Genomic DNA, 20,647 nt, shown 5'->3' on the forward strand with positions numbered 1-20,647 from the left:
ATCCCTATTTGATGTAGTGCCCTTTTGTCAATAAATCGAAGCCTTTTTTTTTTTCTCTCGAAATTACTCTCAATAATTTACCCAATTTTAAGTGAATGGGGCTGCACTTTCTGAGTGCATATAAGAATCAATGAACTGTTTTTAAAGTCATAACTTCTCTATTTGATTACAGTAGGCAGGATTTACATATTTATCTGCAAATCACTATAAAGTGCATCACACATACTGTGGCAGAAGAATAATCCCTTGTATGTTTTGAATGACCACATTTTTGGCCGATGCGCATAACAAACACAGAATGTATGCTCTGACTTTCCATTCAAATTATTATTAACAAAAAGGGAATTATACTGCACAAACTAAGTTTAAACCATCTTAAGAAATAAATGCACTGTATTCTTTTCCACATACTAAAGTTGTGTTGCATGTTCCAAGAATTTTTTTTCCTGGTTTTGTTATAAAATTTTTACCAACAACAACTTAAATATGAAATGACAGTAAAAAGGACACAGGTTATATTGCTAATACAACTCTTAATGAAAACAGTATAACAATGCACTCAGGAGAACTGAATTAAGGATTTCTGCTGTAATGGAGGAGAGGAGTGGGATAGAGAGAGAAATAGAATTAGAGCTCAATGTGTGTCATTTTGTCAGTCACAGTTCTTCTCCATTTAGCTCCAGTAGTAGCAGTTTTGTTTAAAAGCCACAAAATATTATCATCATCTAAAGGCACTACTGTGTTCAGTAAATACAAAACTAACATTCCATTGAGTCTTTACTGACGGGTTACAAACACCCATACAGTGTTACTTCAACATTTTATTCAATTTGGTACAGAATAAAAAACTGTCTTATACAAAAATATCTTTCTTTTACATTCAAAGGTCTTACATGTATAGCCTGAGCTATTACATCTTACTGTATTAAAAGGTGAGATACACTTCCTGGTCTGGAAGTTAAACACTTTCATTATTCCTTGTTCTCTGCACAGGTGACTGGACAGCAAAATTGACATGCATTTTAACGTCACAAACATTACTTTCTATATTACCAGAGATGTGATTACATACAATGTATTGTTTCAGCTGATACACTGAACAAAAGCCATTCTTGCAACTGGAGAACTGTAAGTACTTGATGCTGTTTACTGGCAAGTAGGGAACAATATTTAAGTCTTTAACAGAAAGTAATGGAATTTGCACAAAAAATATGTGAATAACTGATATTACTATGAAGAATTACAGTTTCTGAGTACCAAAACTAATGAGATGATTCATATTTGGTGTGATGTCACATGAAAATTAACCACATCTACTACAAATAACTAATTTTCTCATTTTCAACAAGAAAAATGACCTGTACAAGGCATTTTACAACATTTTTCCACTACATGTGCAAATTTCCATGCAAGTTTTAACACTTGTAATGTGTACATCACAGGTACAAGTTCACAGCTCAGACACTTAAAAAATGTCAACAAAAATAAATAAAATAATTCTATATGAGAACTGGTACAACAGAAAGACATCTGAAAACATTCACAAAATAGAGTGAAATGTAATGCAATCATGGGTGAAAATTGTGGCTCGCATTATGCAGTCATTTGATGAGTACACACACAGTGGACAAATATACTGAAGAAATGCCTACCAATTTATTTCATTAGCTCCTTATCACTCAAAAGAAATTATATACAAAATGGACAGAGTAAGCAAATAAAACATGTGCTCATTTTTCCAAATCTGATAGGCTTATTGACTGTGCAGGATACTAAAAAAACTGTCACACATTTTCCTCTTTCCATAACTAAACAGTTTTATTTTGCATTGTTACATCGAAATGACTCTTATGACCTTAAAACGTGTCATTTATTTTGTTTACTGCTAGCCGTCTGTTAAATTAAACTGCCTCTGTATGTTCATATGCATTTGTTCTCTCCAGATTTTGGTAACAGCTACAGCTGAACATAAATACTTTAAATATGTAAACACGCAAATTTCTAAAATAACTTAAGTAACAACTACTATGACAATTTCAATTAGAATATTTGGCTAATCAATGCAACAAGAAAAATCAAACAACATATTGTATGCCAGTTTGACGAAATATATTTACTACATATCACATTTCACTTGCTACTTTAATCCAAATATGCACCAAAAAGAGTCCTCATTCTTTCACAAATTATGCCATTACATATATCGCCATCACAGACTGTTTCTGGACACTTCAAATAACTTTGAAATTCAATACTTTAAAACTAAATTTAGGACAAAAAGCTTTCTAATGGAATGAATTAATTAATTTTGTTATTCCTACTAATTAATTACATAAAGCCTAACAGTAAAATGTCTTAAGTAGTGACTGCCCATTACACAGTTTTCATACTGCCTATAATTGTTGCGAAAGGGCTATGTGGGCACATGTGTTACTAGGTGTACTACTGAGTTTTGGAAATGATAGTGATAGATGCATATTACTGAATAAATGTAACTGTAATGTTTCTGTGCCACATTTCATGATTAAATACAAAGTACCACCACAAAACAAAATCTTATCAGAATGGGAAGAAAAGCACCTGTGGCAACACTCATGTACCAGTCACTACTTAACTGTACTTAATCCAAAGTACTTATTTGTTTAAGGTACATTATCAGTAGTCTCAAGTACAAATATAATGTGATGTCAACATAACTGACAGAATACTCTTACTGCTTGTTATCACATGAAAATTAAAGTAGCAGTCAATAATCACAACTATAGTCATCTGTGATGTTACTGACAAAATTCTATCAGAACACTGCCCCACAGAGATTACTACCACATGAAGATATTTATGATGTATTTTCCCATAACCCTCTCCATAACACATACAAAAGACACTACATCAATAAAATGATATTACACAGTTAAATTTTACACTATCATGACATGTAAGTCACTGGAGTTAAGTAACTTTGTTCAGTAGTTAACTTCTCTTCTAGCACCATTTGCACTTAGCGAAGATATTTGATTATACTAACTCTGCTTTGATGGACTTCAGTGAAAATCTCTGCAAAATTTCAAGATGAATACCTGTTGTTATACACACTGAAGCCAACACACTTCCAAAAACTCTGTTTTTCAAAATGACTAGAAAAGAATTAAATATATACAGCTGTACAACCAAAGCATAAGGATATTTACTTAATAACATAAATATATGGTTCCATAAGTTAAACTGTGTAATAGTACAATTATATGCATCACACATGGAATGATTTTGCTATCACAGATGGACCACCTGTTTGCACAGAACTTACAACTGTAATCAAATAATTAGAAATTATCACCATATCTACGAACCTAGAACAGGTGTGCCACATATTTCAGTTCCACAAGTTGCTGCTGTGTGTCATTTTAATGAATATCGCCAATTTTATATTCCATATTTCATGACCATACACAAAGATAGCTGGCACGGTACTATTAAACATACTTGCAGTTACTGCAGTTTTCTTCTACAGTGGTCAGTTTATGAGCACATTATATATAATTCTAAAAACAAAGATGATGTAACTTACCAAACGAAAGCGTTGGTATGTCGATATACACACAAACAGGCACAAACACACACACAAAATTGAATTTTGTGTGTGTGTTTGTGCTTGCTTGTGTGTATATCGACATACCAACGCTTTCGTTTGGTAAGTTACATCATCTTTGTTTTTAGATATATTTTTCCCACGTGGAATGTTTCCCTCTATTATATTTATATATAATTCTGATTTATTGAACAAGAATATTCTAATACAACACGAAAAGAATAATTTTTATTCCAACCACCTTCACTTAAGAAACAGTGAGAATACAAACCTAAAAGAAACCATACTAACATTGTACTTTCCCAAGTAAAAATTCCAAATTATGCAATCAGCTTGTGTAGCTGCCAGTCAGTTATAAATACCATATGGATGTAAAGAAAGGGATGCAATTATTTAAATTAATGAAGCTACAGTTTTTGCCAAAATATGCAGATTATCAATATCATCATATTATCTACAACTAAGAAAAATGGAATGATGTGTTTATCAGTACACCATGTGCTTCATGCCTTCTTGCAGTGCTTCATGCCTTCTTGTAATATATTGTATGAAAATTGAGATTTTTATGATAATTATACTATTTTGAACTTTAAATTATATGTTCATCTCTGCCAATAAATGCTGTGATTGATACCTGACTATGAGAATACTAGGTCAAAACAGCAAATGGTGTAACAGACAGAAAGCACAATGTTTTGACGTAACACACTACAAAAAAAAAAAGACATTTGAGGATAATCTGCTCTGAAACCATGTCAGTTTACCTGATACAGAGATCCACAAACATATGTGGTCTATGTTACTTCAATTATTCATTTTATGCAAAATTTCATCATTCAGTTTACACACTGAAAAGATCAGTCCATGTCATACAAATACTTAGATAAAACTAAAAATGTTATACACAATAGCTATTATTCCCATGTGTACCTTACAAAATACCAATAGAAGAAAACCATGTAGCCTTATGAGAAATTTTGCACCTGCTTATTACACAACACACTTAGGCCATGAAAGTTCAGATTGTTTCATGCACAGCTTCTTTAAAAACAAAAGAGAAAACTTTTACATACAAATACACATGACAACGGAAGCAGATGATGAGCCTTCCAAACAGAGCAACAATCATTAGAGTTCAATAGTCACACATCTAATATAATTGTACCAAAGAATGAAGCCCAGACAATTTGCATAAAGCTGTTTGATTGAACAGCTAGGAACATGAACCACTAAATTTAAAGAATACTAAATATTTTTTTTTCCAACAGGCTCCTGTGATGATCTACAACAACAATACTAAAATGTGAGATAGAATTACAATGCTTTCACTTCTAACTCCCTATAAGTATCTGGCAATGAGAAAAAGCACCAAAGACAAATTATATCAACTGCACATACATTGAAAAAGAACATCAAGAAACAATACCATTAAAGAACAATATTGTATTGCCCAACAAAAGCAATAAAATTAAAGTTTACTACAATATTATTGGAAATAAATATTTGCCAATAGAGTAATACCTATATCTTAAAATGTAATGTTACAAACATGTCATTGGTACTGTAATGACAACTGATAACTGCAGTCTGCTATTATCTACCTGCTCAGACAAAACTGGGATTAGAATACAGTAATGGTGATAACACACTGCTGAACCTATTGGCAACAACAATGAAGGGCAACTGTTGAAGGAATGGTGTAAAAGTAGCTACAGGTATATACTCAAATAAACATAACTAAACAAAATATAGATTGAATTGTACAGAAACTAAATTCTGTTTAACCTGTCACACAAGAGAACTATCAGAGATAGAATTTTGTACCTCTGACTGCAAGTGGAATTTAAAAACTCATTCAAATTGATAGTTGGTGGATAGTTGAATATGATACAACACAGAATTTCTCTTTGTCAAAGAAACCAACCGAAGATCAGGAAATGTCAGTCTGCTTGAGAAACAGCTACCTGAAAAGAAAAAAGGTTCCAGATATGAAAAAAGGCAAAATCTTAGAAATTAGGTATTCAAAAAATGATGGGCAAAGCCAAATTTCAATGGCTAGTTTTGAAAACAATTTTTAATTTCATTGTGCATGTAGTAGTGGCAGTACTACTACTACTACTACTACTACTAGTAGTAAACAATTTTTAATTTCAGTGTGCATGTTGTAGTGGCAGTATTACTACTACTACTACTACTACTACTACCACTACTAGTAGTAGTAGTAGTAGTACTGCCACTACTACATGCACAATGAAATTAAAATTTTTTTTCAAAACTAGCCACTGACTACTACTACTACTACTACTACTACTACTAGTAGTAGTAGTAGTAGTAGTAGTAGTAGTAGTAGCAGTAGTAGTAGTAAAAGCAGCAAATGGGAATATAGGTTACAATTATATCTTTCACAAAGTACCAGAACCACAGGGAAATACAATTCGGTACTTTTGTTAAATTACTAGTTGACAGAAAATCCAACAAGGTCTCACCCGAATTCAGCTTCCTGCTTAAATACTCTGTGGCTCCTAAGCCCTATGAGAGAGGGAGAGATGGTATTCTATCCCTGGAGGCCCAGACTGCTGCAATGTGTCCATCTCATACATTTATCAAACATTTCTTAACATGTTTGAATGTAAGAAAATGTGAGCATAACTTTTAGAGTTTTAATTTATAGTGAGAAGAATGTAACACTCTCTGTTAGAAAAAGTACTCAGAAAAGGTAACACCAGGCAATCAGTTATGGACTGTGGGTCTCCTTTAGTAATGAGTTAGTCTGCCTTCCATATTACTTAGCTCACTACTACACAATGAACCAGAGGAAGGCAGAAAAAAGCCACTCTTTCATGTAGTGTCAACTTTCTTTATTGTCTTCTTTGACATATTGTTGTAAAGTTCGCTGTGAGTAATTTCCCTTTGTTCGGATAGTTAACTTTCCCTTATCAGTGTCCTTACGTAATCAACAGCCAAACACAGCACTTCCTGACATATTTTTTGGTTTTACACAATGCCACGTGCAGTACTGTGTCCACTGCATGGCGTCTTATTGCTTACTTTCAGGATAGCTTTGTTGCCTTCAAGAGCTCTCTGTTGTGCCAAGAAATCCAAGAGTGTGACACAAAATTTTACGGTGCTGGAGGTACAGCCTGTTTGAAGAAGCTAAGCTAAATATTTTACTTTATTATGTTCATCATCTAATTCCATATAAAAAAACAAAATAAAGATATGTGCAACTGCTGGACTTTTTTTCCTTTATCAACCAGAGACTTTTGTCCAATGGACGATGTGTATACATCAGCCAACAGCTTATTAAAATCCAGCATTGCCAGCATAAACAACCACCCACAAGGGAACTGCTGTACAGCATCAACATTTGTTGCTTACATCAAACATCTAATATTGTAGGACAGGCAATAGCCTTCCATACAACACCCACTTCACAGGAATCTTGACACTGAACTGTCAAATGACGTTCCAGTGTAGTGAAGTCAGTTGTCATATTACAACCTAAATAGAATGGTATACAGGGAAGGCCATACCTAGAACCAACAGTGTAGTGGTTCAGAAGAGGATCACTGCAAAGATGGTCAAAATATGTTGGTTGTAATATTTGTATTTATTTCAAAGTGATGCAGACTATTGCCCAAAAGAATTTTATCCAAACTGACACTGACAAGGAAGCCTACACCCTTATACTGGGTGCTACTGCTGCAGCAGAAAGCCATGGACAGAGGACGATGTCCTACATGGAGGCACATTAGTGCCAGTTCAAGCTACCTCTGTGACCATATGTATGAATGCCATGGTTGGAAGCTTATTGTTCATCACTTCCAACCAGTCTTCTGACCATCGGAACACAACCTTCAGACTCGACGCTGCATCAGTGCAAATGAACAGCTCATTATCCACAATATGTCCTTAACAAGCGTCCTTGAATGTTCCACCAACTTCGTCATTGGTACACATTCCAACATGCATTCTTACGCAGCAGAATGCTAATTCCTTCTTTTGAATTCATAGAAGAAGAAGGATCTATTTGATCGTCCATATTATTTCCTCCAGTGGGTGCATCTGTTGAATCATTTTAAAGGTAGTAAGGGAATCACAGTCGACTTCTCTCAATCAAACCTAGTCCACTAAAGTACCTTCAGGATTACATATGGTTATCATTTGAAATGAGTACCAAAATCATGTTCAAATCTTTATAATTTAAAACAGGGGCAGACATTTAAACAGTCTTTGCGTGAGTTGAGAAACTGTCCTATTTCATATATAGCATTATGATCAGGGAAAATGTCTTAAGCATTTCTGGAGCAGTACTGTAACACACAACAGTAGATTTTTCACACCTGACAGCGGGTTACATGTTGCACATATTACCGAATTCAGTTGCCACACTGAGAAAGTGTAGTTGTGAACTTAAGTGTTTGCATCTGCAGAAGTCCTGACTGCTTCTCTCAGTGTTTGGTTGGGGGTGACAAAGCTGGAGCCTTGATGATAGTGATTGAGCAAAATTCTCCACAGGTATCTGGCCTGGAAGATCCCATTCTTTATAACAGTATTAACAGAACACCTTCAGCTTCTCAACTGACATGTTTCTGATTTTCTACCTCATGGTCAATGATCTTTTTAAATGGTTTACGATGTTCGGACCTCCTCACAGCAACAACTGGTGACACTTTGGTTCAATTACAATGCTCACAACAATACAATCAGGTTTTAGCCTTCATAATTGGCTGTTCTTGAACCCTTGCAGAACAGACCCTCTGTCCTAGACTGCAGAGTGGAACTTGTCACTCTATCAAGTTTCATACTATCTTCTGAGCTGTCTGTAAGATTTTGTCATGGATTTATTGGCAGTGTGGCAGATCATGTTGTTGTTGTTGTTGTTGTTACTGTTGATATGATCCACATATTCTTGGATGTTGTCTCTATGTTCAAACAAAGATAATTGGTGATACATTGTAGAGTTTATGTTGCTGCAATCTGTGTAGATTAATATTTGGTGCTTCTATGTCTATAGAGGGTTTAAACAAGGGCGATGTACTTGAGGACAATATTATGGAAATGGAAGAGGATGTAGATGAAGAAGAAATGGGAGATAAGATACTGCGTGAAGAGTTTGACAGAGCACTGAAAGACCTGAATCGAAACAAGGCCCTGGGAATAGACAACATTCCATTAGAACTACTGATGGCCTTGGGAGAGCCAGTCATGACAAAACTCTACCATCTGGTGAGCAAGATGTATGAGACAGGCGAAATACCCACAGACTTCAAGAAGAATATAATAATTCCAATCCCAAAGAAAGCAGGTGTTGACAGATGTGAAAATTACCGAACTATCAGTTTAATAAGGCACAGCTGCAAAGTACTTACGCGAATTCTTTACAGACGAATGGAAAAACTGGTAGAAGCGGACCTCGGGGAAGATCAGTTTAGATTCCGTAGAAATGTTGCAACACGTGAGGCAATACTAACCTTATGACTTATCTTAGAAGAAAGATTAAGAAAAGGCAAACCTACGTTTATAGCATTTGTAGACTTAGAGAAAGCTTTTGACAACGTTAACTGGAATACCCTCTTTCAAATTCTGAAGGTGGCAGGGGTAAAATACAGGGAGCGAAAGGCTATTTACAATTTGTACAGAAACCAGATGGCAGTTATAAGAGTCGAGGGGCATGAAAGGGAAGCAGTGGTTGGGAAAGGAGTGAGACAGGGTTGTAGCCTCTCACCGATGTTATTCAATCTGTATATTGAGCAAGCAGTAAAGGAAACAAAAGAAAAATTCGGAGTAGGTATTAAAATTCATGGAGAAGAAGTAAAAACTTTGAGGTTCGCCGATGACATTGTAATTCTGTCAGAGACAGCAAAGGACTTGGAAGAGCAGTTGAACGGAATTGACAGTGTCTTGAAAGGAGGATATAAGATGAACATCAACAAAAGCAAAACGAGGATAATGGAATGTAGTCAAATTAAATCGGGTGATGCTGAGGGGATTAGATTAGGAAATGAGACACTTAAAGTAGTAAAGGAGTTTTGCTATTTAGGGAGTAAAATAACTGATGATGGTCGAAGTAGAGAGGATATAAAATGTAGACTGGCAATGGCAAGGAAATCGTTTCTGAAGAAGAAATTTGTTAACATCAAGTATAGATTTAAGTGTCAGGAAGTCGTTTCTGAAAGTATTTGTATGGAGTGTAGCCATGTATGGAAGTGAAACATGGACGATAACCAGCTTGGACAAGAAGAGAATAGAAGCTTTCGAAATGTGGTGCTACAGAAGAATGCTGAAGATAAGGTGGGTAGATCACGTAACTAATGAGGAGGTATTGAATAGGATTGGGGAGAAGAGAAGTTTGTGGCACAACTTGATTAGAAGAAGGGATCGGTTGGTAGGACATGTTTTGAGGCATCAAGGGATCACAAATTTAGCATTGGAGGGCAGCGTGGAGGGTAAAAATCGTAGAGGGAGACCAAGAGATGAATACACTAAGCAGATTCAGAAGGATGTAGGTTGCAGTAGGTACTGGGAGATGAAGAAGCTTGCACAGGATAGAGTAGCATGGAGAGCTGCATCAAACCAGTCTCAGGACTGAAGACCACAACAACAACAACAACAACAACATGTCTAGCAAATATATCTAGATCAGGAAATAGCCACAGGACCCTTAAAACTTCACCACTTTCACAAAGCAATGGGTTTGAGGGTATAAGGAAACAAAGAAATGCCAATGGCAGAGAATGACTTTGTCATACTGCAAAGTGTCTGCTCTGCTCCATGTTCAGGAGATACAGATCCTCTGACAACAGGTGGTTCTTAATAGTTCAACATACAAAGGTGGAATGGGCAGGGGAGCTGTATATAATGTTACACAGACCCTTTTGAATCTTCCAGTCCAAATACGAAATATTCCATATGTACCCAGAATCCATTTAATACTCCACACATTTTATTTTACCCCATCTTTTCATAAGATGGTGATGCTACAATGGTTACTGTGTTGTTTGTGGGACTTACTGGTTCTGCTATATGGTTTTAATATAAATATCAGAAGTCTTGGATCTCAACTTCATGATTTCTGCCAAAGTTTACATAAAAGTGTGACAGTTAATAAGGTGTTCCGATTTCATATTCATTTCTTCATGTTTTTCACATGATACACGGTCCTTACATTAAATAACGATAAGTTTTTAGCCAAATGGATTAGGAGCATGTGTCATTTAGGTGAAAGAAGCCAGCATTTACAAGTTTGGGCAAGACTGATGAATTGAAGGTAGATACAAATGTAGCTCTCTTTTCTTGTTCATCATTTGCCTTTTTCATTATATTTATCACTTCTCTGAAACTTTTCTATTATCAAGCTATTTAAACCATGAAGTCTTTTGTCATGGATTTCTTGTATAACATGTTCTTAGTGTATATACCATGTGAATTTGGGAGATGTTCCCATACCTTGGCTTCCCTACCATCCATGCTATGACAAAGATGAGGTCTTCTTCTGGTAATTCAAACTCATTGCTCCATTCTATAATTTTGTTCCTGATTTAAAATGTTCTGTTGTGTCATATACAGTTTTAAAGCTAGCTTGTTCCTTTTCCAACATGAATGAAATGAAATGAAATTAAATGTGTGTGAGACTGTGGCCTCCCACTGGGTGCAAGTCCTTTCAGTTGACACCACTTCAGTGACTTGCATGTTGATGAGGATGAAATGATGATGAAGACAAGACAAGACAACATCCACCATCTGAGCAGAGAAAATATCTGATCTGGCCAGGAACTGAATCTGGGCCCCTCCCATGATAGTCTGCCATGCTGACCACTCACCTATGGCAGTGGATATTCCCAACTGGAACCCTGCAATTTTTTTCTGTGGGCTAGGGATAACATTAGTGAACATCTTTCATATTACAGAGAGAGGATTGACAGGACTCTAGTTTCTTACGTCTTATACTTCTCCTTTCTTGTTAAAATAGAAAAACTACACCATCGTTCCACAGTGAAGAAATTGGTTTACTCTGTACACATTTAGTAAATAATATTGCAAGTCCCTTTTGCATTACTTTTGCTCCAGATCCAACAATTTCTATCAAAACACCATCTCCTGATGCCTCTCCTTTCTTCATACACTGACTGGCTTCGTACAAGTTCCTCTTCTGGGATTACTTTTGGAAAGTCTTCATTTCCATTAGTAACTATGTGTGTTTCTGATTCGTCTTTCAAAATACTCAAAGAGTTAAAGAAATATTTTACCGCTTTGTACAATTTTGTCTCTGTTGTTGGTTACATTGCCATCTGCTATCTTACCTGATGAAATAATGTGTCTATCCAACATAAACTTCTGTTCTGTCTTCTTGATACTATCTCTATTTTCACATGTTACCCTAACCAAATTTTCACTATACTCTCACATCTTCTCACAGATATTTCCAAATAGAATCTGCTGAAGTAAACAAAATTATTATTTTCCTATTATCGGTTGTTTGGAACTCTTGTATTCTCTATAACAGCTGTTTCTTTCCATCTGAGTTTTTATTTTCATTTACCTTCCTCATATCTGAAATATGTTTTGCTGTTTGTGTAGGTATCTGTTGACTTATTGCCCATACTGTGTAACTATAATCTTAATTTACCAGTATGTTTTACTAGTTTGAGATCCAGTATACTTCCCTATACCTAAAATAAATTCCCATAACCTACTTTTCTGACTTCCTGTCTGATTAGCCAGAGAGAGAGAGAGAGAGAGAGAGAGAGAGAGAGAGAGAGAGAGAGAGAGAGACTATGCTAACAGCAACGTGTTTAGGTGGGTACTGGAGACCAAAAGATACAATGCACTTCTTAATTTGCTTGATGACAACTATGTTCTGTGAAAGTTGGTTGCTTTCCTCCACGCAAAGACAATTCAGAATATTTTTGGAAGCTTGGCATATTATGATGCTCCTCTGGCTCTTTTGATTACACAGGCCAACGATGGAAACACTTTTTTGCTAAAAATACCTTATTCTTATGTCTTTTAGGGTGGGAAATCCAAATATGATACTTAACAAACTGTATCACCCACCATTTCTTCACATTTTACAGTTAAATTTATTAAATTAAGCATTTTTTTAAATTTAAAAGCTTTTATACACTTAAAATAATTTAAAAAGGAGGTGTAATAAATGTAGATGACATTGGTAGCACTGCTGAAAAACATTTGCTGGCAAAAAAAGGTCGATTCTATTTTTGTGTTAACAGATGGTTTTTTGTTTACTGTCGACATAACTTCACATTCCCATTTCCTGTACATGTGCTCAGTACAATGTACAATCATAGTTGTAAAAAATCTGCTGACAGTTTTTGTCATATTTGTGGTGAATTTGTGATTAAAAAACACCAAAGAAACATTACAGACTTTGTGAAAAAGGCTTATCTATCACACTTTGGATCTAAACTTGGTGATCAAGATAAATCTTTGGCACCGCATAAGGTATGTTATGTGTGTGTTGAAGATTTGAGAAAATGGTCCAAAAAGGAGAAAAAAAGCCTTTAGGTTTGCTGTTCCTATGATATGGAGGGAGACAAGAAATCATTCCAATGACTGCTACTTTTACAGTGTTGATATTACTGGTCATAATTCGAAAAATAAGAAGGTAATGAGCTACCCTAACCTTCCGTCTGCCATCTGATCAGTAGGGCATGGTGTAGATTTGCTGGTTCCTGAACCACCAAATGATTTAAATTCTATTCCAACAGAAGTATTTTCTGATGTACAATGTGATTTTGATGAACCAGATGTTGATGAATTCCATTGTAATACAGAAACTCTAGAGCCCAAATTGTTTACTCACACCGAGCTTAACGATTTGGTTAGGGATCTGGGCTTAACGAAAGAAGAAGCTGAATTGCTTGGCTCTAGATTAAAAGAAAAGAATTTATTGGCAGTTGGAACCAGCATATACATGTATAGAAAGAGAGAACAGCAATTTTCCAAGTTTTTTCAACAAGAAGGTGATTTGGTGTACTGCTCAGACATTCCTGGTCTGATGAATGAGTTTGGTACTGAATACAAAAAGGAAGACTGGAGGCTGTTTATAGATTCATCCAAAACTAGTTTAAAATAAATGTTCAAATGTGTGTGAAATCTTATGGGACTTAACTGCTAAGGTCATCAGTCCCTAAGCTTACACACTACTTAACCTAAATTATCCTAAGGACAAACACACACACCTATGCCCGAGGGAGGACTCGAACCTCCTCCATGACCAGCCGCACAGTCCGTAACTGCAGTGCCTTAGACCACTCGGCTAATCCCGCGCGGCACTAGTTTAAAAGCTGTTTTATTACACAATGGTAACATGTAAGCATCTATACCTGTTGGATATTCTGTACATATGAAATAAAGCTATGAAAGCCTAGAAATAGTGCTAAATAAATTAGGCTATTCCGCTCATGGATGATATGTGGCAATCTAAAAGTAACATGCATGCTACTTGGTTAGCAAGGTGGCTTTACCAAATTTCAATGTTTCTTGTGTGGATGGGGCAGTAGGGCTAGGGATCAACACTGGTGCAGAAAAAACTGGCCTGTGATGGATTATTTAAAACCTGGTGAGAAGAATATTCTACATAAAAACCTTGTAGATCCAAAAAACGTACTCCTATCACCTCTACATATAAAGTTAGGTCTAATGAAACAGTTTGTAAAGGCTTTGCCTAAAGATGCACCATGTTTTAAGTATCTCTGCCAAAAGCTTCCTCACCTTTCAGAAACTAAACTAAAAGAAGGCATCTTTGTCAGACCTGACATTAGAAAATTGATGCTTTATGTTAACTTTGAATCCACAATGACCTTAAATGAGAAAGAAGCAAGTTTATCATTCAAGCAAGTCATTACAAAGTTCTTAGGACATGAAAAAGACCCAGAATATGTTTCTATTACAGCTACAATATTAAAGAAGTTTGAAACTTTAGGATGTTTAATGAGCTTGAAAGTTCACTTTTTGAACAGTCGCCTTGATTACTTCCTGGACAATATGGGAGATGTTAGATAGGAGCAAGGAGAGCATTTTCACCAGGGCATTAAAGTGATGGAAAAATGCTACCAAGGCCACTGGAACACCAACATGATAGGGGACTACTGTTGATCACTTCACCGAGAAGTTCAGTAAATGACTCATTGTAGAAAAAGCTATGCAAGAAGCATCAAAGAAAAAAAGAGAAAGAAAATACAAACCAATTCCAGCTGACAAGTGAAACCTCTATAAACACATATCATTGTTTTAAGTAGCTTACAGTAAATACAAACCATGCTTATTTTGTACTAAAGCATTGATTAATTTCCCCATTTAGCATATACGATAAGATTTTTATAGTATACAATAAAAAGCATATAGCTCAGAAAGTATGGGTGATACAAAAATAACTAAGGCTAGATTTGGATTTGGCTCATAAAAATCTATAAAGATCAGCTATCAAAGTAAAAAAGTTTTTCAAAAAAATTTTTTCTTTGGCCTGTGTTATCGCCATTTCTGAATAAATATAATCCAACTGCCCCCTCCCCCCCCCCCCCTCTCTCTCTCTCTCTCTCTCTCTCTCTCTCTCTCTCTCTCTCTCTCTCTCTCTCCCCCCACCCACCTACACACACACACACACACACACACACACACACACACACACACACACACACACAATCCCTATCTATGTTCACACACTATGGAGAGAAAGTGCGCAAATTAGTTATCATATATAAAGACATGTTATGCTACTGAATGTCTTCTACACTGACTCTACAACATAGTGCAGATGGGCAAAAGATCTGATAAAACCATCACAACTAAAAGACCACATTCTTAAAATGCAAATTTCTACTAGATAATTTAAAGTATAAGAATAGTCTTTGAGAACTTTTTACTTAGTTGACAGGCTTACCCATATTAACATCAAAAACATTAAGATTACCTTTGTTGTGACAGTTCTCATTTTCCATCCCAAGTTTTCAGCTCCCCACCAATAAACAGAAGATTTCTTGTAGGCAAAACAACATTACTGAGCTGTTTATTGTAAATATTGCTTAACTCTTCCTGAAGGACTGGTAACTCCTTGAAAAAAGAAAGAATGAGGATTTATGGGATGTTTCATAAAACAAAGGAAAACATGTAAGTAATAAGTAATCTGAAAATAATATATTTGAGAAATGAATATGTATGTGTGTGTGCGGGGGGAGGGGGTCAGTGATTGTACACTTGCACACAGACATGTTGTTTGTAGAGCACTCAACTGTCTGCTAAAATAAAATAAATGTATTCAAAATTTATAAAACTGAAAAAAATTATAAAACTTAAAAAAATATACATAAGGTGAAAACTCAGTTAAAACTGCACTCACACTCTTCCATTTTTACATGACCAATCACACTCAAATACAAAGATTGCGGAACTGTAAATATGGGCTATGGTCCAATATACACTGTTGAAACACGGGCAAAATGCCACTGTGCAGGACGAAACAACAAAAGAGGAAAATGTGTCTCATTTATGATATTAAAATTTCTTCACTACTTGTTTAGAATGATGACTAGACTCTTCAAGAAATTTTAATATTCATATCACAAATATCTAACACAGATAAAAGATGATATCAGCTTCACTTTTGTGAATTCTCTTGAAGGAACAGGGAATCATGCACCAACAAACTGTAACTTATTAATAGGGCATTGAAACTGATTCACTTCTCCTATGTGATTAAAAGGAGGTGTGGCACAGTTGACCAGAAGGCATCATCAGGCACACCTGCTTGAAAGTCAGTTCAACCCATCATTTTTCTCACTGATTTACTGTTTTCTGCTTCAACTGATCTGCCTCTCTGAACCAGGTTCGCAGGAGAGCTTCTGTAAAGTTTGGAAGGTAGGAGATGAGATACTGGCAGAAATAAAGCTGTGAGTACCGGGCGTGAGTCGTGCTTCGGTAGCTCAGATGGTAGAGCACTTGCCCGCGAAAGACAAAGGTCCCAAGTTCGAGTCTTGGTCAGGCACACAGTTTTAATCTGCCAGGAAGTTTTAAACTTCATAATGTCAGCATGCTCAACTGTTTAAAGAGCAGTGCACGGAAGGTTCTAGGGTGAACACCACATACAACTCTTATTACACACTTCTGTGCCCCAAACAATTTTGTATCTTAATGACCAGCTATCCCAGAATATGATGTCATAGTACCTCAAGTGAATGAAATTTTCAAGTCAATTATTTTACATTTTCATCTCCAAAATTTGTAATCCAGAACTTATGTGTTTTAGATCCATAATATGAGAGTTGCACTGCATGTTCTAAATGCCCAAGAATTTAGAAAATTTTGTTTCACTTATTGATTTACCCTTGTCAATTATTTTCAATGATGTGATCAGGTCTTGCGCAGCACTTAATTGCATGTATTGAAAAATCCAAATTCAGTTACAGTCCATTTGCAGTGAGCCAGTTGTTACTTTACAAGAAAATATGATTTACATTTTCAAATGCTGAAGTTACTCAATTGTTGTTCTTGGTGTGGTCTTCAGTCCTGAGACTGGTTTGATGCAGCTCTCCATGCTACTCTATCCTGTGCAAGCTTCTCCATCTCCCAGTACCTACTGCAACCCACATCCTTCTGAATCTGCTTAGTGTATTCATCTCTTGGTCTCCCTCTACGATTTTTACCCTCCACGCTGCCCTCCAATGCTAAATTTGTGATCCCTTGATGCCTCAAAACATGTCCTACCAACCGATCCCTTCTTCTAGTCAAGTTGTGCCACAAACTTCTCTTCTCCCCAATCCTATTCAATACCTCCTCATTAGTTATGTGATCTACCCACCTTATCTTCAGCATTCTTCTGTAGCACCACATTTCGAAAGCTTCTATTCTCTTCTTGTCCAAACTGGTTATTGTCCATGTTTCACTTCCATACATGGCTACACTCAATTAGGCTCGATTATAGTACTTGCACTGTCAGCAAAGTGAATTATTTCTGATTCTTAGATATGATAGACGAGCCATACGACCCAAGATCAATCCATGTGGTAAACTTCTAGTGATTTTCCCCCATTCTGAAGATGATGATTCATTCTTTACACTTCCTGAGTTTCTTAATACAACACTCTACATCCTTTCAGTTGGATACAATGAAAACCAGTTACTAGCAACATCTCCAATAGTATAATATTTGAGCTTCTTTAGGAGAATACTGTGAACTACATAATAAAATTCTTTTGAGAAGCCACAGAAAATACTAGTTGGCAATATTTTATCATTTAAATATTGTATAATTGGATCTGTGAATTGAAAAATAATGTGTTCTATGGAGAGACTCTTTTGAAAGTCAAACTGAGTATCTATTTTGAGTGAGATTCATGTGTAAATAACCTTTCCCAGCACCTCTGAGATGGAGGTACAGAGTGGGCCTTGTCGGTGATTATTATCTGTCTTACCACCTTTTTAAAAAAGTTGTCTGGCCTTAGCATATATATATATATATATATATATATATATATATATATATATATATATATGGTAAATCACATCATCTTTGTTTATATATATATATATATATATATATATATATATATATATATATATATATATATATATATATATATATATAAAAACAAAGATGATGTGACTTACCAAATGAAAGTGCTGACAGGTCAACAGACACACAAACAAACAAACAAAATTCAAGCTTTCGCAACAAACTGTTGCCTCATCAGGAAAGAGGGAAGGAGAGGGAAAGACGAAAGGATGTGGGTTTTAAGGGAGAGGGTAAGGAGTCATTCCAATCCCGGGAGCGGAAAGACTTACCTTAGGGGGGAAAAAAGGACGGGTATACACTCGCGCACACACACACACATATCCATCCACACATATACAGACACAAGCAGACGTATTTCATATATTTCCTATATATATACACTCCTGGAAATTGAAATAATAACACCGTGAATTCATTGTCCCAGGAAGGGGAAACTTTATTGACACATTACTGGGGTCAGATACATCACATGATCACACTGACAGAACCACAGGCACGTAGACACAGGCAACAGAGCATGCACAATGTCGGCACTAGTACAGTGTATATCCACCTTTCGCAGCAATGCAGGCTGCTATTCTCCCATGGAGACGATCGTAGAGATGCTGGATGTAGTCCTGTGGAACGGCTTGCCATGCCATTTCCACCTGGCACCTCAGTTGGACCAGCGTTCGTGCTGGACATGCAGACCGCGTGAGACGACGCTTCATCCAGTCCCAAACATGCTCAATGGGGGACAGATCCGGAGATCTTGCTGGCCAGGGTAGTTGACTTACACCTTCTAGAGCACGTTGGGTGGCACGGGATACATGCGGACGTGCATTGTCCTGTTGGAACAGCAAGTTCCCTTGCCGGTCTAGGAATGGTAGAACGATGGGTTCGATGACGGTTTGGATGTACCGTGCACTATTCAGTGTCCCCTCGACGATCACCAGTGGTGTACGGCCAGTGTAGGAGATCGCTCCCCACACCATGAGGCCGGGTGTTGGCCCTGTGTGCCTCGGTCGTATGCAGTCCTGATTGTGGCGCTCACCTGCACGGCGCCAAACACGCATACGACCATCATTGGCACCAAGGCAGAAGCGACTCTCATCGCTGAAGACGACAAGTCTCCATTCGTCCCTTCATTCACGCCTGTCGCGACACCACTGGAGGCAGGCTGCATGATGTTGGGGCGTGAGCGGAAGACGGCCTAACGGTGTGCGGGACCGTAGCCCAGCTTCATGGAGACGGTTGCGAATGGTCCTCGCCGATACCCCAGGAGCAACAGTGTCCCTAATTTGCTGGGAAGTGGCGGTGCGGTCCCCTACGGCACTGCGTAGGATCCTACGGTCTTGGCGTGCATCCGTGCGTCGCTGCGGTCCGGTCCCAGGTCGACGGGCACGTGCACCTTCCGCCGACCACTGGCGACAACATCGATGTACTGTGGAGACCTCACGCCCCACGCGTTGAGCAATTCGGCGGTACGTCCACCCGGCCTCCCGCATGCCCACTATATGCCCTCGTTACAAAAAGATACGGTCAAACTTTCAGGAAACATTCTTCACACACAAATAAAGAAAAGATGTTTTGTAGACATGTGTCCGGAAATGCTTAATTTCCATGTTAGGGCTCATTTTAGTTTTGTCCACCTACGCTCAATGGAGCACGTTATCATGATTTCATACGGGATACTCTACCTGTGCTGCTAGAACATGTGCCTTTACAAGTACGACACAACATGGGGTTCATGCACGCTGGAGCTCCTGCACATTTCAGTCGAAGTGTTCGTACGCTTCTCACAACAGAATCGGTGACCGATGGATTGGTAGAGGCGGGCCAATTCCATGGCCTCCACACTCTCCTGACCTCAACCCTCTTGACTTTCATTTATGGGGGCATTTGAAAGCTCTTGTCTACGCAACCCCGGTACCAAATGTAGAGACTCTTCGTGCTCGTATTGTGGATGGCTGTGATTCAGTACGCCGTTCTGCAGGGCTGCATCAGCGCATCAGGGATTCCATGCGACGGTGGGTGGATGCATGTATCCTCGCTAACGGAGGACCTTTTGAACATTTCCTGTAACAATGTGTTTCAAGTCACGCTGGTACGTTCTGTTGCTGTGTGTTTCCATTCCACGATTAATGTGATTTGAAGAGAAGTAATAAAATGAGCTCTAACATGGAAAGTAAGCGTTTCCGGACATATGTCCATGTAACATATTTTCTTTATTTGTGTGTGAGGAATGTTTCCTGAAAGTTTGGCCGTGCCTTTTTATAAAACCATATATAAAAACTGAATACATTACATAAATGTAAAGAATAGGATTTAGTACTTTCCTTCCTCTGTCAGTGTTCTTAGTTTTTGAAGTAGTTAATTATATAATTATATTCTTCATTTCTTTGGAATAGCATGGAGTTATTGTGATTAGTATAAAGCATTGCTTCTTGCATGTATTCTATTGCTTTAGTCCATGAACTGTCTATGTCGATCTTCTGGGCAACTTCAATCAAGTGGTAATTAAAGAAGTTGGCCATCTGACTGCTATA

At 37.2% G+C, this 20,647-nt stretch overlaps 1 protein-coding gene across 1 annotated transcript in view; it reads right to left on the reverse strand.

The window, feature by feature from the left end:
* Nucleotides 1-759: 759 nt before the first annotated feature.
* Nucleotides 760-20,647, reverse strand: part of LOC126470351 (protein FAM91A1) — a 164,085-nt gene continuing 144,197 nt past the window's right edge. Inside the window, exons 13-14 of the mRNA XM_050098139.1 lie at nt 15,522-15,661; nt 760-5,550 (exon numbers count right to left, since the gene is read on the reverse strand). Coding sequence (XP_049954096.1) covers nt 15,539-15,661 — 123 coding nt within the window. The 3' untranslated portion in view covers nt 760-5,550; nt 15,522-15,538. The remainder of the gene's footprint in view (nt 5,551-15,521; nt 15,662-20,647) is intronic.

The sequence above is a fragment of the Schistocerca serialis genome, chromosome 3, assembly GCF_023864345.2.
Source record: "Schistocerca serialis cubense isolate TAMUIC-IGC-003099 chromosome 3, iqSchSeri2.2, whole genome shotgun sequence".
In the NCBI taxonomy this organism is placed as follows: Eukaryota; Metazoa; Arthropoda; class Insecta; order Orthoptera; family Acrididae; genus Schistocerca; species Schistocerca serialis.